At 37.8% G+C, this 17,362-nt stretch overlaps 1 protein-coding gene across 1 annotated transcript; it reads left to right on the plus strand.

Moving 5' to 3' along the window:
- The first annotated feature begins 78 nt into the window (after positions 1-78).
- Positions 79-7,420, plus strand: CAV2 (caveolin 2). Its single transcript, XM_058297251.2, has 3 exons — positions 79-299; positions 616-803; positions 5,111-7,420. Exons 1-3 carry the CDS (start codon positions 150-152, stop codon positions 5,259-5,261), a joined length of 489 nt encoding a protein of 162 aa, XP_058153234.1. The 5' UTR covers positions 79-149; the 3' UTR covers positions 5,262-7,420.
- Positions 7,421-17,362: the final 9,942 nt, after the last annotated feature.

The raw sequence follows: 17,362 nt of genomic DNA on the forward strand, positions 1-17,362 counted from the left end.
GGGGCGGGGCTCGGGAGCCGGGCACGGAGCTGGAGTCCGCGGCGGGAAGCGGCCGCCGCCCGGGACGCCGCGGCCGAGGCGGGGCGGGGCGGGGCGCCAGCGCCGGGGAAGCCGCGCGGGGCCGGAGCCGCCGCGCACGCCGCGCCGGGATGGGGCTGGAGACCGAGAAGGCGGACGTCCAGCTCTTCGTGGACGACGATGTCTACAGCCGCCACAGCGGCGTCGACTACGGGGATTCCGAGAAGTTCACGGACTTGGGAGTGGACCGGGATCCTCGCCGGCTCAACTCGCATCTCCAGGTGAGGCGCCGCGCGGGCCGTGACGGGGCTGAGGCGGGCCCGAGCGCCGCCGCCTCGGCGCGAGGAAGGGCGCGCGGCGCCCACTCCCCACTGCGCTCCCGCCCTCGACTAGCCCCCGACCGCTCCTCTCCCGCCCCTCCCGCCACGGAGCCGCCGGGGTACCTGGCCAAATACCGGGGCGTCCGCCGTGACCCTAAAAGAAGGTGCGGACACCGTGGCCGAGTCCTCCCTTCTTTCCTCCCTGCCTCGAGCGCTTCTGGTTCCGGGGGAAGCAGGTTGAATAATAGATCGGGATCCCTGCCTCTTGTCTCCGCAGCTGGGTTTCGAGGACGTGATCGCCGAGCCCGTGTCTACGCACTCCTTAGACAAAGTGTGGATCTGCAGCCATGCCCTCTTTGAAATCAGCAAGTACATAATCTACAAGTTCCTGACGGTGTTCCTGGCGATTCCCCTGGCCTTCGCTGCTGGAATTCTCTTTGCCACCCTCAGCTGTCTGCACATCTGGTGAGAAGGGGCACACTGGGTAAACCTGCTTTCTGAAACGTAGCTGGGCTCCCCCCACCCCCTCCCAGCTGGAGGGCATGGGAAGAGAGGCTTCAGCAAGAACTGGGGGGCCTTGAAAGGCGGTGTGCTCGCTTTAAAATAATAGGTTGAGTTGGGAGTTTAAGCAGAGGAAATTATGTCCCTCTTTCCTGGGGTGTGATTTTCGCTCAGATGCAGAAGGCCGAGCTATGTGGAGGTGCAGACTTGGAGGCCGTGCTTCCTGCCACGGATAGGCTGCTCCCTCACAGGGCCCTGTTATGACTTGTGCTGTGGTTCTGGGCAGGACTCTTACTGCTTCCATCACCATTTTTTCAGTCACCACCTATGCTTGATGTAAAACAAAAGGGATCTCTAAGCAGAATGCCACTGCCAGTAGTCATTGGACAGGGGTGGATGATCTGGCCATAGCAAATGGCAAGGATGGGGCCAAAGGAGGTGACCAGGTGGATCCATTTAAGGTGAGAGGCCCCCAGCACAACTGAATGAAAACTAAAGCTGCAGGGTAATGAATTGAGGAGGCTTCCAAATTCCTTGTTCACTTGATTTAGCACAAATAGGAGTGGGCGTCTAGTTAAAGGGAAAAGAAATATGGAAACAAATTGGACAATAACAGAATGTTTTATGTGACTGTATTCACACTCAAAATATATCACAGAAGCTTGGAAAACATTTTTAAGCATTAATAAGTTTTAAAAAAGGAAAACGTCATATTTTACCACAAAGTGATCTTTATCGTTGTTATTGCTGTTGTTTTTAAAAGGTCTCCACTTTATTCTAAGAGGAATAACATTCAGACCATCCCTACTATTGCGAGAGTTACAGCAGTGAAGCTGGTGCTTTGGGGCAGCCCTGGAGAGATATATATCCCTAAATGCCACCATGTCTGTTTCCTCATTTTCCATGGTATTGCCACATCCTAACAAATGTTCAGTGCTTGTTGTTGAAATTTACCAAATTATTCTTCACTCTCCTTTACCATCTGAATTTTAATTTCTTTAGCTAGTTGGCTAGCTAGTTAGTCCAGCAAATTGCATGACTAGTCTGTGCTGGGCTCAGGAAGAATGTGAGGTAGGATTGACCCTCGGTTACAGTCTATCAGTGCAGCTGGCTAGACAGAGAGGTAATGCTGAGGAAAACACAGTTAACTCTGAAGGTGGAAAAGTCTCTTAAAGGAGAAATAAAACTTCACCAAGTAAGTGAACAAAGAACATGGATTTAATTTGATCACACTGAAGAGTGCACACAACTAAACTGTGTTGAAAGTGCCAAAAGACTGTCAGAGAAATAAGAACCTTTGCCTTTTTACATGAGCAGATCCACAAAGGTCCTGTAATTTTGTCAGATGTGTAGTTACCTCATATTCTGACATTAGCACACATATTTATTTAAGGTACTTAAGTTAGCATATCAAATTTTGGATTCCTAATTAACCAGCCATCTAACCTTTGTGTCAGTTTTCCTGTTGCAAAATATTGGCTATGAAGCTATTTGGAAATATAAAATGCCATTTTATAGTCAATAAAACAGGGCTTTTCTAAAGCACTTATGGAAGGATTGAAAAAAAAATTTTTGTGTTTACCAAATAGTAGAAAGATATAAGTAAAACTGTAAGTAACCAACTGATGTTTCTCTCTGTGCTTTTTGCTTTTTTTTTTTTTTTTGAGCAGTACTTCCATTGAAGAATCAAGAAATTACTTCTTTTTTAGCCACATAAAATGTATTATTTAACTTCCACTTGTGTTTCAAATTACATTTGTGTGGTACATACTATTTAACTGTCTTATATTTGCCATCAGGCAGCTGTGATTGCAAGTACATGAAGTATTTTTTTAAAATAATGCTAACGTTAGTTCAAACCTTGATAAAATAAGTTTATCTGACACAATAAGACCAGATGAAAGAGAGATCTTATAGAAGAGCAAACCCATTCGGGTAAGCTTTTTTTTTTTTTTTTTTTTGGTGAACTCAAGGAAGTTGTTTATTGTTTTACCAAGGAGTTGGTGACCAAAGCTATGAAAATATACAGTGATGGAACTTTGAACCAAGTCATAACATCACAACGAATCTGAATTTAGATTCTTTAAACAAATAAATAGCCACGACAAAAGAAACTAGGCCAGAAATACAGGTCACACAGGGACTCGTGAATTGATTTGACCCCATACCACAATCAGACTAAGATAGTCACTGATTGGTAATTGAGTATTATTGGACAAAAGTGGTCATAAGTGAATCATACCAAAGAAATGTGGTTAGTGCCCTCATACCCCTTGTTTTTACTGGGATACAATTCAGATAGATGTCCATCTGATAGAAATACAGTAGTAGCAATCTCATTCCAGAGGACAACATTTTTAATATAGCAAATTGCTGTGACAGTTTAATCTGGATGTCACTGTAGTTAATACAAGGCTATCCAATGGAGGAATATATAATTATAGAGTATAAAATTTATTAAAGAGTTGTTTGGTTTACCACATTGCACCTCAGCCAAATTTTGGGTATGTTCGAATTGTCTGGAGCTTCAGAAAGGAAATAATCTGAGATGTTAAATCCATTTAAAGTTTGTGTCAGAGGATCATTGGATTTTCTAATCCAAAACTGAAGAACTACCACCTCTAGAAAATCTAATTCAAATGAGTTCACCACATCCTATGAACTGAAGTCCTCAAGTGTGAGCAGCTACACTTTGCTGAACTGGAAAATCCACTTTTGTTGTGTGTGTAATTCCCTTTTATGACATGGAAATCTGTGGAGTTATGGGGATAGAAAGTTCTTAGCCTAAAGAAGAATGGAAAGTACATCGATTCTGGGTGAAGTGGATTCGGTTATGAAACTTTGATCTAACTTCAGTCTCACAGTACATTAATTAGTCAATTTGAGGTCATTTTGTTATAGTTATTTTCCTTATAGATTCTGACTTCAAAATAGATATACCTGTTCATATCAACAATGGTATCCTATGGGACATTTCAAAGGTATATAATAAGTGTTACTCCTGATAGCCAGTATCTGTAAGATTTCTGTTCTCACTTTAATTTGTAATGATTTGCCCAAGGCTGGACATCAAGTGAGAAACATAATGAAATAAGAAGTCAAAATTGGCCATCTTTCAGGATTGTTTTCCCACTGTTTAGCTCTGAAATACCCAGTAATTAGTTTTCTTGTAAAATTACCTAAAGTATTTAGCACTGGGAACACAACACAAGATAAATATGTGTACACAATCAATATGAATAATTCAGTATTTGAAAAGCAACTCAGTCAGACAGTTGCCAGATCTTCCCTTCACTTTGGGCTAAGTTTAACAGACCTTTATCTAAGTCACATTTGAATAGTAAACTAAGAAAATGAAACTTACTCCTTTGTGCCCACCCAGGTAACAGGCAAGACTGCATGGAGGTCATCAGCACTTCCTGAGAAATCACAAATATTTTTGTGCTGAAAGAATACTACTACAACAGAAAGCATTATTAAGAGGGTTACACAGAAAATTAACCAGGCTGGGCAAAAGAAATATAAGCAGTTATTTCAGGAAAAGGCATATAGAAACAATAATTTCAGGATAGCGTAGTTTTTCTTGTTTAAGAGTCCTGACAAATTGTAGGGCTCTTTTAAGTATTCCACACAGCCCTTTTCAGTGTCTGTAATTGCAATGAAAAGTTATTAATATAAAGCATAATGGAATGCTAAAGACATTTCAGTTCATACATTACTAAGGGTCAAGGATGTCTTCACTTAAAGAGCTTACCTTCTAGGAGGGAAGACAGGAATCTAAGCATCTACTTATGATATCTTTTGGTAAATTTGAGGATTGAGTCTGTCTCGGTATTTTGGAAGCACACATACAAAGTTAAATAACAAACCTAACCCAGCCTGTCCAAAGGCGGGGGTGGGGAGTGGCGGGCACCGTGGAACGGTTCAACAGGAAAAGCTACCAGGAAGTGGATCCTCAGGGAAACAAAAACAGGCAGCTTAAAAGTTAGGGACAGGGAGTAGGTAATTAAATCTGTTGTCATTTAGTTTTGTTTTACTGTTTTAGGTAGCATGCCACCAGTAGAAAGAATATTAGTATTTATCATCTACATTCCTTTTTATTTTCTCTGTGCATCTTATCACCATGGGAATAATTGTTCACTTATTTGTTTCAAACATTCAGTTAAATTTAGGTGAATTAGGTCATTATAACTACTCATGAATGTATACGAGTCAGTACCTTTATTTGAGAGCATCAGTAATCCTCACCCATCTCTCTTCCTCTATGCCAGGATTACAATGCCTTTTGTAAAGACCTGCCTAATGGTCCTGCCTTCGGTGCAGACAATATGGAAAAGTGTGACAGATGTTGCCATTGCCCCATTGTGTACGAGCGTAGGACGCAGCTTCTCTTCTGTCAGCCTGCAACTGAGCCACGACTGAACACTTGGACCCCAGGTCTGGAGATTTAGAAACTGTAATACTTCTTTGTTGTTATGTCATAGAAGCACTACTGTTCTGTTCATTTCCCAACTGTCCTCATTAAGAAAACTATTGAGAGACAATGATGTTTAGACATTCTTATTGGCAGATCTTTTCAAATAATCTTTTATAATTGGTAGCTAAGGATTTCATTTCTAACTTTGTAACAAGTAGGTTGGCAACACTTAATTTTAAAGGCAGACGATTTTTGCTTTTGCACAAAATTTTATAATGATGAATTTATAATGATCAATGGGCATTTCTCTCAAAACATTGCAATAGTTTTGTGTACAACTGCTAATAAAAACGTGAGATTTCTTATTTTTTTACTCGGGGAGTAGTACTTTTTAAATTACCTTTACAGGTAAATTTTGAGGGATATGTAGAGATAGGATATATAAATATCCTAGAAATAGCAGTAGTAGAAGTATACAGTGAGATAATAACTATTGAATATAATAAAATGAATAAATGTGAAAATAGATCCATGAAAATATGTTCCTTTAAATAAAGTATTGTTAACCTACAGTCCTATTTAACAAAATGTTCATTTTACTGTATATTTTGTACTTAATGTAAATGTTGCTCTCATGCGATTTCTTTAAAGCACTTTTAATTATATTTGTTATCTTATTGAACTAATATATAGAATGAGTAAATGTATCTTCCACAAGGAACATCTTTGGAGAGATTGCACTGTCTTGATTATGTAAACATATATCTTTTTTGTAATAGAATGTAAAAGCTGATATGCAATGCTTTCCTTTCTAATTTTTCTAAGCAAGATCCTAAAATATTTTATGACTGATGTTTACCTGGCCATAATTTTAAAATAATCCATATCTAATTGGTACTTAGTCTAGGAGATGCTCTCTACCATATAGTTTAAAATTTTAACCTATATTCTGCATTTCTAATTATGTTTCACTGTACCTTCAAGTAATTTTGGTGCTATTTAATAACATTTTATACTAAAGACTACTTCTGGCACTCACATACAATTTGCCCTACCATGATTCATGTAGAGAGGCTTATAGGAGAGCTGGCAATTTCTTTTTGGATCCATGCTACTGACTATATGTATAAATTATAAACTAACAGCTACAAGCTTTTAAGATATTATGTAATATAAGTTTTATAAAACACTATAAAGTTGTTCCATCATTTTTGAACAATAGGGTCCTTTTTCAGCATTGGGTCACTTTTTTTTTTTTTTAAATCCCATTACTCCAAAATGATGATGTGTACCAAAAATGTCTATGATGGGAGTGGTTTTAAACAAATTTATTACAAATTACACCTCTTAAAAGTGTGAAAATCCTCAAATTTCAGAATTACTCTCAGAACCCAAATTAGTATTCCCTTGAGTATCCTCATCAGTGAAAAACCTTCATTTAGTAAAGAGTAATTTTTTTCAAAATTGCCAGAACTAGTGAATATAAGGGATGATTGAACTGGAATACTACTGGGGACCAAAACTAATGAACAATTAAATTATGAAACTCATATCCTCTTGAGAGTAGATACAAAAGAGAAATTTCAAAACTGCCTCAGGCCATTGTAGCATCCTTGGAAAAGACTGTCATGATCTTTACTTTAAGGAACTATCGCTCATTTGGCTGTTTAGAGTTTATTATGTTAGTTAAGAAGACAGTCTCATGACTATATAGTTACAACTTGTATTTAAAATGTTTTCTAAGAGCGTTTGGATATGTTGATGGGCCAAGTGCATTTGATTAATCAAATATCTATTTTAATAAATCATGAGCTAGCTTTTCAAACAGCTATTGACAAGTTTTAAAGTCTAAATATACAAACACCATCATATTAAAAAACCTTTTCATTATTAACAAATGGTACATATGATTTCCTTATTTCTGAACAGGACTGATTACTTTCAAAATGAATTTTTATTGAGATTTGCCATTAACTATTTTATCTCAGACACTCAAATTTTGTACCAAGTGGGTCCAAGTTTCATGTATGAACATGTTGGTTCTTTTATGTGGGGAGTCAGGGTTGGAATGAGACTTCCTCAGTATTCATAATAAACTTTGTAAAGCCCTGTAAAATGTGTTAAATGCTTTTATTACATTAAATATAGAATTGTTCAATAAGAACCTTTTCAACCTCATTTTTACCATATTAGAACTCATAATATATAATAAATATATAAGTTATTGCTAATTCAGGAGTGTTTTTGTGAAAGATTATGAGATTAGTAATTTAATTCTGTTTTCCCAACACTTAGAGGTTCCATATAAATGTGTCTGTCTATCATTTGATTAATAGCGTGGAAATAGCTTGTTCACAAACCCACCATACTTCATCTGCTTCATGAAGTAAAGCCTCTTCTTGCTAATCCTAAATAAACTGACATTTCTGTTTTCAATTTTTAAATAAGAAAGTAATAACAATATAAATCACATATACTTGGATACCTGTCCCATGAAGCCAGACTAGAATCCAAATTTTTTTTGGAACATGAGTATGTGAAAAGTAGTTCCTGATGTTGGCATAGATTTTCCTGTTGTCAATCTGGAAAAATGACCAACCTTTAATAGTAAAGCAGGCATTCTGACTTTTGAAATGTTCTTTCTCGTTTTGAAGAACTTTAAAAGTCACTCTTTTTCTAGTCATTCACCTCCAGTTAATTTATTTTAATGCTTTTCTTGAGACCCTGGGGGAGTGTAGTGAAAAGAGCCCTGCTCTGGATTCAGCCTCTGGCTTCTGAGCTCAGCACAGCCATCACTGAGGTGTGTACCCTCCAGCAAACGGTTTAATCTCTGTGTCTCAGTTTTCTTATCTTTAGTGGAAAAATTGGACTAAATGATTGCTAAGGAGGTTCCCATCTCATTGTATTCTGTGACTTCAATAGGCTGAAGATTTGGCTATGTATGTGCAAACCAATGTAGCTGTTCAGGAATTTTAAAAAATCAATGAATTCTATCAGTTATCAGGTTTGTGTGCCAAAAATACATAATGCATGCACTTTAAACTCTTCATTTGATTGTAAGTCTGTGGATGTGGCTCTGATTCTTCATGACAGGGATTACTAAATTTTTAACCATTTAAAATCTTTATTACTATTATATATTCTAAATCTACTCAAATTTTATTTAGAAAGTTTCATCCAAATTGCTGCTATCCCCCCATTGACGTTGCCATCTTCATCTTTTGCCTGGCTCAAGTTGCCACAGCTTCCTAAGTGACCTCACTCCCTGTCTTCAATTATTCTCCTCCAATCCATCTTTCTCTGTTTTATAAAAAAAAAAAAAAAAGGTACCATATCAGAATTGCCACATCATTTCCCTGCTTAAAGCCATCAATTGTATGTGATTGCTCTTAGAATAAAATTCAAACTCTTGAGTCACATATATAAGGCCATCATTATCAAGACTCATCTTTAGCAAACTTAACGACCTGCCTGGGCTGCTCCTGTGTCCACTGCTTTCCCCTGCCCACCCCTACCGCACTGGCTGTCCTCTTACCTGTCCTTCCTTAACTCCTACCTGTTCCCAAATCTCCACACGGATTCACTTCTTTCACATCAGTTCCCCAAACAACCCTTCCCTTTTCTCAACAGTAAGCACCTCATCTGTGTCTTCACATTAAACCTTATACAAATTTATATTACCACACACACTACAAAACTAACTCACTAGGCTGCTAGTTGGGTGTTTAAGGACAAAAAAAGCATGATTACATCTTTGTTTCCTGGGATTCTGAAATGGTGCCCAGCAGTTAACCAGTTTTCAACCAACATTATCTGAATAAATGACTATATGAATTAATAATGAAGAAAAATCTTGGAATATTTGCAGATCTAGCGCTGGGAATCACACTTGAACTTCAGAACTTTCTTCATGTACATCTTTGAGATGGACTTGACTCTAATAAAATTTTTCTTTTAACCATTTTCTCAGGAATCTAAATTGGGAAAACTAAAAGTTAGATAAAGCTAATCTGATGTATTTTGACCTTTGGGATAATGCCTATCTTCAATTTCAGTCTTCTTACTAGAAACATATTTAAAGTGTTTAGGGGAAGGAAACCCTAACATTGGTTTGAAAATATATTTTCAGATATTTTAGAATGTTGGAATTTCTTTTACTGTTCTATTTCCCTTTTTGAAATTTATAATAATAAGACATTGTTGATATCAAGTTTTACATGTTAGGAAATACTGTCCCATACATTCTCTCATTTGAATCCCAGGGCAAATTAAATACTTGTGGAGAAATCACAAAAATAATGGCTCAGCTCTTTTAGTTTGCAACTTTATCATTTCAGAATGTGTTTAAGATAACAAGTTTACAGAATCTTTACATGATTACACACTATTAAACAAACAAACAAAAAAATAGAGCTGCAAAGAGAAAGTACTACCACTAATGTAATTTCTCATAAATCGGGATTCAGTGTATTTCCTCCCTTCAAGGTATCTATGTGTAGGGAGGTGGCAGGTAGAGTTGGAGGAGAAAGGAGCAGAGGATAAGAGCAGTTTTTATGTTTTAAGAATAAAAATGATTTTGGCTTCCATATCTAATCATCCCAATTTCTTCTCCCTATTCATCCCAAAATTGCATCATGAGCAAAATAGGCAGCCCTTCATGTATTTTTAATCATTTTTGTATCCATCCCCAGCTTCTCTCTGTGAACTATACCTGAAATTATGCCATTGGTACTTTACACCTTGGTGCTTATTTAGGTGAAAATACCCTTGAGTGGGTAACATTTCCATTGCTTTAGAAGCTCTGAGAAGGTGGTATTGAAAACTACAAAAAGGAACCCAAGCTTTAGGGTCCTGAGCACCATGACAGCACTATCTGATGATTAAAAGACACACTACCAGAGGGAAAGCTGGGACAAAAACAAGAAAGCAGGAGGCTCCAATGACATGCTCTTCATCCTTGACGGTTTTGCTTTTGGACCGCCCTGCCCCAAATCCCTAGTAAAAAGGGCAATGGAAACTCACCAGGGGTGGAAGGAGGTAAAGTCAGCTAAAGACCTTTTACTTGTTCCACAAAGGAAAGTTGATTTGTCTTATTGAGTGAAAAGATCCCTGGAAGGGGAGAGAGGTCTACTGCAACCATGTGCCCTAAATTAGCCAGTGTAGAAAAGAAAAACTTCAAATGAAAGCTAAAATATAACCAGTGGCCATCTGTGTTTCTTTGACCTTGCCACTCTTTGTTCATGACAGTTCCCATATGTCTGTAGTGAAGGAAGAAGATCATGCAGCAGTCAGAAAAATCAGAGGACACCACTTAAACAACGACCTAAAAATAGTTCAGGGACACCTCTCTTCCTGCTCTTGGGCGTGTTAGATTATTCAGCTTGGCTGCACAGCTGGAGAAGTCGTTTTGCCATTATAGGAAAAGGTAGGAGTGGTTATGATGAGAGAAAGGAAGAGGCATGACTCAGAGTGGGAAACAGCACATAGCCAAGGGCAAATATTTCTCTCAAATGTAAATGGATCAGGAAGAGTTGGTAGCAACCGGTCTTCTTAGCAGCATTCTTTTCTTTCCCTGCCCCCAAGTCTCCTGTCATCAAGCACCAACCAGTAACAAAAGGCAAGGAAAGGGCAGTAGGCAGAACCTGCCCCAATCCCAGCCATCTGCCATCTGAGCTAATTGGGACGGTGAAACTAGCAGTCATTTGGAGAGCTGCAGGGAAGCACGTGCCACATCCTGGTGAGGCAAGTGGTAAGGATTCATATGCTTACTTTACTGAAGAGGAAACAGGTTTGAATCCTTCATGCATTATATCAATGGAAGAATTCTGATCACCTGCACTAACAGTAATGAGAGCACTTGCATTGATAAACATTAATTACCTGCTAGGCTCTTAATTTTACCTGTACAATAACCCTATGATGCGGGGTCTATTATCACCCCTGTTTTCAGACGAGGAAAGCAATGCCCAGATGCTGATAATTTGCCCAAGATCGTACTAGATCTTGTTGCACTGACTAGAGTCAGTTCAGATAAGCTGTTAGTCACTATAAAGATGATTTCCTACTTTTCCTAGGATATGTGCATAGCTGTTCTAATTGCTTATTCACCCTTTGAGCCAAAATCCTATTTTTCATCAATCGTTCAGTCGATGTCACCTTTCCTGCTCTGCTCTATGGATAACCACTTTCTGGGCCTTCTCTCATCAATGTAGCCAGTTCTGTGTCCTCGATAGTAAAACATCTAGGCTCCCTGTACCCTCACTCCACCACCTCCAAATCCCTGAACCTGCTCCTAGCCCTATAACCTGCTTTCCTGGAACACCCACTCCTTCCATTTATGATCTATGCTCTGTCTTGTCCCTACACACCAGTTAACATCAGAAAAAGGTTTTCTAAATGCAATTATTTCCTTCTTTTGTAAATTTCATGAAATTTCACTACCATCAACAATGATTTGGAAATGAGTTTCTAAAGCAAAATCATAATTTTGTCCTCCATACCAGACATACTGACATATAAAGTATTAACGATTACAGCTATAATTTCTGTCGAGATTGAGCATATATTTTTCAAGACAGAGTCCATATTTTGTAACTCCATTTGGTTGGAAAATTCTCACCAGTTGGTACATCCTTTAATATGTTACACAATCTTATTGTCAGTCATTTTATCTTGGAAATATCAAGAAAGACAGTATCACATATATTTACCTTCTATGAAATACTTTGCTCATGATAAATTTTCAAGAGCAGAGAAAACTGGTTAGAAGTATACAATCATATTCATGGCTTAGCTGTATATTGTCATACTGCTTTTCAAAAGGATTGTATAATTTATAACTTCAACAACTGTTTATGTGTTATCGCTTTCTACATGTTAACAGCATTGGTATGAAGAGGTACATTAGTAAAGGTTATATATACATAATTTTTACTAATATAATAGGTGACAGCATGGTAGTGCTCTATTTTGCACATAGAAAAATTAATAAAAAGTTTTCTATAGTGATGAGTATTGTGATACCCAGGCTCATTTTTCCCTAATTTTTCATTCATGCCTAATATAGCAATACTTTGTCTGGAAATGAGGATTACACGGGACTTCTATTAGTATGGCATGCAGTTTATATTTCCCAGTATTGGCAATGGGTAGCACAGATCCATCCATTCTCCTCTCTTCCCTTCCTCTGCCTCCTCTTCTTGCCCAGTAAATTCATAAGTGAGTTTGAAGGATGAGGGGTTTATGATGTTTTGCTATGGGATAAAGAAAAACTGACCACAAAATATGACCTTGATTTCTTTAGAATTTTGTCTTAATCAAATGATCTAAAAAAGTTCAATATAGCCTTTCTAATTGAACATTGTGTAAACTACAAGGCACCAAAATAAAGAAATCACCAAGTGAGCACGTTTGCAATGGCAATTTTTTTTACATACATATTTTCTCACAAAGTGACAGCAGTAAACTATTAAATATCAAAAGTAGGGGGCAAATTGAAAAGAAGAAATCTGGAATATAAAAAGTCTGGAATATTTATAAAAAGCATAAAATGCAACCAATCCTTCCTCTCCAGGTTACACATAGCCTTAGTGAGGTAGACAGAGGAATAGTACATATTATTTAGGATTAGATACATAAATAAAATGAGAGGATTGCCACAGAATATTTAGAATATTCAGTCAATTTCATGTGAGGGGTGAAGTTGTTGGGGGATGACGCTAAAAACATAGGATATAAAATGCTAAAAAAATCATTTGTTTCCCTGTGGAAGCAACAACAAAGAAATTAATTTAATTATATCCATTTTATTTAGACAAGAAGATCTTATGATAATTAAAATTTAGAAATTAGATCCCTGAAAAGGTGCAAGAGTTGTTATTTGTTCTAGAAATGATAGATGAGGCCTATTAAGCATGACAAATATTGTACAAAGAAAAATTTTAATAAAGCATTTTCTGAGGGAGTAAAAGCATAAGTGGGTTTTTTTGGTTTGTTTTTTTAAAGATTTATTTTATTTCTTTCTCCCCCGCCACCCCAGCCCATTGTCTGCTCTCTTGTGTACTGTTGCTTTGTGTTCTTCTTGTGTCCGCTTGCATTCTCGGCACAGGGAATGAGTCTCTTCTTGTTGCATCATCTTGCTACATCAGCTCTCCATGTGTGCTGTGCCACTCCTGGGAGGTTTGTGCTTTTATCACGTGGGACAGCTCTCCTTGCAGAGCACACTCCTTGTGCATGGGGCTCCCCTATGTGGGGGACACCCCTGCATGGCACAGCACTCCTTGTGCGTGGCAGCACTCTGTGTGGGCCAGCTTACCACACAGGCCAGGAGGCCCTGGCTTTGAACTCTGGCCCCCCTACATGGCAGATGGACGCTCTATCAGTTGAGCCACATGTGCTTCCCTATAAGTGGGTTTTTTAAAGCAACTCTTTTATTGGAGTGGGCGTGCAAAAAACTGTGTCCAAAAATATATTCAAACAAGGGAAAATGGCAGAAAGAAAATTGTAAAATATTTTCCCCAGATGAACTTTTGGGAATAATGAGATCAGGACACAGGCCAGGCTCTACACTGTCTGATGAACTAGGGATTCACTTGAAAATTTGAAAATTTCCATGATTTTATGGTTCTCAGGATTGAAGAAATATTGGGAATTGAAAAGGAATAACCACCTCCACCTCCCCACCCCCAGCCTTGATGCCTGCTGTGAAGTTGGCCCAGCCTGAGACTCTCAGGACAGTATAGGTGTGGTCCTAAGGCAGCCCTGAGCTGCTCCATCTTATAAAGTTCATGTGTGAGGTGCGGCTTCAACTCTTGCCTCTCTCCAATACCTTTGGGGTGTGGCTAATGGGAGAGTTTAATATAACTCAGGCTTTTTTCTAGCAAGGAAAATATCATCTTGGCTGTTGCCCAGTTGCTAATTCTTGATCTCACATTCCAAGAAAACTTCAGTTTATAGAAATGGATAGAACTGCCAGTTCCCTGCAAGCAACTTGGCCAATTTAATTTGTAGGGTTCCCTCTTAAATGATACTTCCTTCGGTTTGTTTATAAATATTTCTTCAATAGTATATTGCTTCCTCTTGTTGAATAGGGATTCCCTGTAAGTCATCCAACCTGCAGTTCTACCATACTTCCAATGATATAAAGGCTCTTTTATGCATAAGTTTGGTTTTTCTCTTCATTTGTGGTTCTTTTTTTAGGAGAGGGTATTTGCCAGCATAACTTCTGCCTTTTTAAGGGCCTTCATGGAATGTGTGTTTCCAAGGTTCTCCTAGATTACTGCTTCTTAAAGTTTAATGTGTCTGCAGATCACCTGGGGATCTTATTAAAATGCAGATTCTGACTCAGCAGATCTAGGACCAGGCCTGAGATTCTGCATTTGTAATAAGCACCCAGGTGCTATTGATGCTACAGATCCCTGGACCACATTTAGAGTTGGAAGCCCAGGTAATTAGCTTAGGTAAGACATGGAGAAAGGTGAAGATGAAGTAGCTGCAGATGAGAAGAAATATTTTGCTTGGTCCTACGAAAAGATTCTACAGGTGGTCCAATAAATATAATCACCCACACCTGCTTTAAAATGTATTTCCATTCCTTCTGAATAAACTAAGTTGAAGGCAAAGCTGATGGTGCAGAATTAGACCCCATTCTCCTGTATGTTCAACAGCAGATGTTGCAACCACAAGTTTTCTCTGGAATTAAAAAAACAAAATCATCATATGATTAAAAGAAAGTAACATTCTCTTTAAAGTCCAGACCACTTAATGATTGGCTAATATGCATTTATATATGTATTTATACATACTCTTTAAAGGGTGAAATGTTTTATGATTAAATATTATTGCTTAGAAGGGAGTAGAATGGATTAATTATCCCCTGTAAAAGCAACCCCTGGTAAATAGTTTATTTACTAGGGAAAGGGCCAAAAGGAAAGAGAGTTTCCTTTGTTAAATAATGGAGCTCTGACTTAAAGCCAGATGGTCTGGTTGCAAAACAAAAGACTTCCAAATATTTACATTAACTTAAGAAAAATATGGAAATTTAATGTCATGGTAGTCTTCAGGGGCTTAATTTTTATTCTTTATCATTTCATTATAATCAAAGTGGAAATTTTTAATGAGTTATTTGTTCCAAATAAAAGATGAGATGTTCTAATGTACTGTTTAAAAGCTCTATTAGGATACTATAAAATGGTAAATATCTCAGATTTTACATATTATATTATATAGTTTATGTATCATATTTTGTTGTTCGTTAGGTTTTATGAGATTTGTTCATACTTTGGATAAGATTTGTGGAATTCCTGTATTTCTAAAGGGTAGTCATAATTTTGTTTTGGTTGATAGGAAGAAACAGTGTAATTGTCGATATATTCTAATATTCCGCTTCTTTCAACCAGATGTTAATGTAACAATCTGGTTCAGCACTTGATCCCAATTTTTCTGAAAATTTCTGTGACCACGCCGTGTATTAAATATTTTCAATCTTGCATTAGGTATGATTATAATTTCCACTTTTACTATCAACATAAATCTACCTATATGAAAGAATTAGCCAAATATTTATTTACCACTTTTATTAGTCAGGATTCTCTAGGGAAGTAGAACCAGCAGGAGATATCTGTAAATAGTATGAGATTTTCTAAAATAGTCATGCAACCATGGGGAGGTACAAGTCCAAATTCTGCACTGCAGGCTGCAAGCCAGGGACTGCAATGCAAGTCCTCAATGAATTCCCCAGGAGATGCTGGCTGTCTGAAGTAGAGATGGAAATTCTCTCTCTGAATACTGAAATCACTTCTCCTTTTAAGGCCTTCAAATGATTGGATGAGACTTCACTCTTTCCTGAGTGAACATTTCCTGCAATTTCCTCATTTGATTGTAGATGTAATCAGTCATATATGCAGTCAACACACTGGTGGTTAAAGTCTATGAAGTTCCCTTGTACTACAATTAGTCCAGTGCTTGCTTGACCAAACAACTGGGCACCATTACCTGGACAAGTTGACAACATTAGCCTAACCATCACACGGCTTATTTCATGCTCTCTGAAGGCATTAGCCATTGATTACACTAGTATTTGACTTTAAATTTAGACAAAGATTTCCTGTATTTAACTAATACTAGGGTGGTGTTTTTTTTGGAAGGGCTATCAATAATCCAGTTATTAAGATGGTAAAGGTAAGTAGATCACCCACTTTCATGGCAGCTAACTTGATTTCTCATTCTCATCATCATGAAATGATTAATTGAACCTGGAATTTTGCATGAACTTTAAACAGAAATAAAAAGAATTCAGTGTGACTTGACTTGCTTATCATCAACATTTTCTCAATACTTGAATACACATTTATGCCAATGAGAAATCAAATTGCTTTTATGATCTTGTTTTTAAAGTAATTCATGGAAGAAAGTGTCAGCTTGAACAACAAAATTTGTGGATACAAGAAAAAGTGAGGTTATAAATTTTGAGACACCTACTTTTAGAGTCAAAATTTTTCTGCTTTCAAAGGTAGTCACAAGCCTCATCTGATTTAATTATAACTCCAGAACAATAATAACAATGACAGCTTGCACTTGTAGCACAAAGGCCGGTGGTATTAGTTCAGGATGTTTCTGCAATCAGAAGCTTGTGTCTGAAATCGGACTTCAGGCGGCATCTCTGCAAAACTTCATTAGAAGTGTGACAAGTGTACTCTTGGAAGAAGACACCACCAGCACCATCAAGCCACCACTGAATTTTGGTCTGGGGCATGCACCTACGCTCTAACTCTGCAAACGTTTTGAAAGGTAGAAAGAGGGGGGAAATGAATCTTTTAAGGAGTGATTTTGCCAGTAAAATATTAAAATAGAAAAGTTTTACATTCAAAAGATTAGCTTTCAGCTATCCAGAACCAATCATTACTTTATGTTTTCACAGCCAAGATTTCTAAGAGAAGGTAATAGCCTAATTTTTTGAAAGTAGGACAGCCAAGATTTCTAAGAGAAGGTAATAGCCTAATTTTTTGAAAGTAGGATAAATTTTCAAATGTTCGAAAAACACCATTGCATTTTAAGGCAAGAGAATGTATCCTGTGGCCTATCAGGGAGCCTCTTTCTGATGCTCCTC

The sequence above is a fragment of the Dasypus novemcinctus genome, chromosome 5, assembly GCF_030445035.2.
Source record: "Dasypus novemcinctus isolate mDasNov1 chromosome 5, mDasNov1.1.hap2, whole genome shotgun sequence".
Classification (NCBI taxonomy): Eukaryota; Metazoa; Chordata; class Mammalia; order Cingulata; family Dasypodidae; genus Dasypus; species Dasypus novemcinctus.

Coding starts and splice junctions, on each gene's coding strand:
- CAV2 (XM_058297251.2), top strand. CDS start 150: ATGGGGCTGGAGACCGAGAAGGCGGACGTCCAGCTCTTCGTGGACGAC. Junction 300..615: donor GGCTCAACTCGCATCTCCAG/GTGAGGCGCCGC, acceptor TTGTCTCCGCAG/CTGGGTTTCGAGGACGTGAT. Junction 804..5,110: donor CTCAGCTGTCTGCACATCTG/GTGAGAAGGGGC, acceptor CCTCTATGCCAG/GATTACAATGCCTTTTGTAA.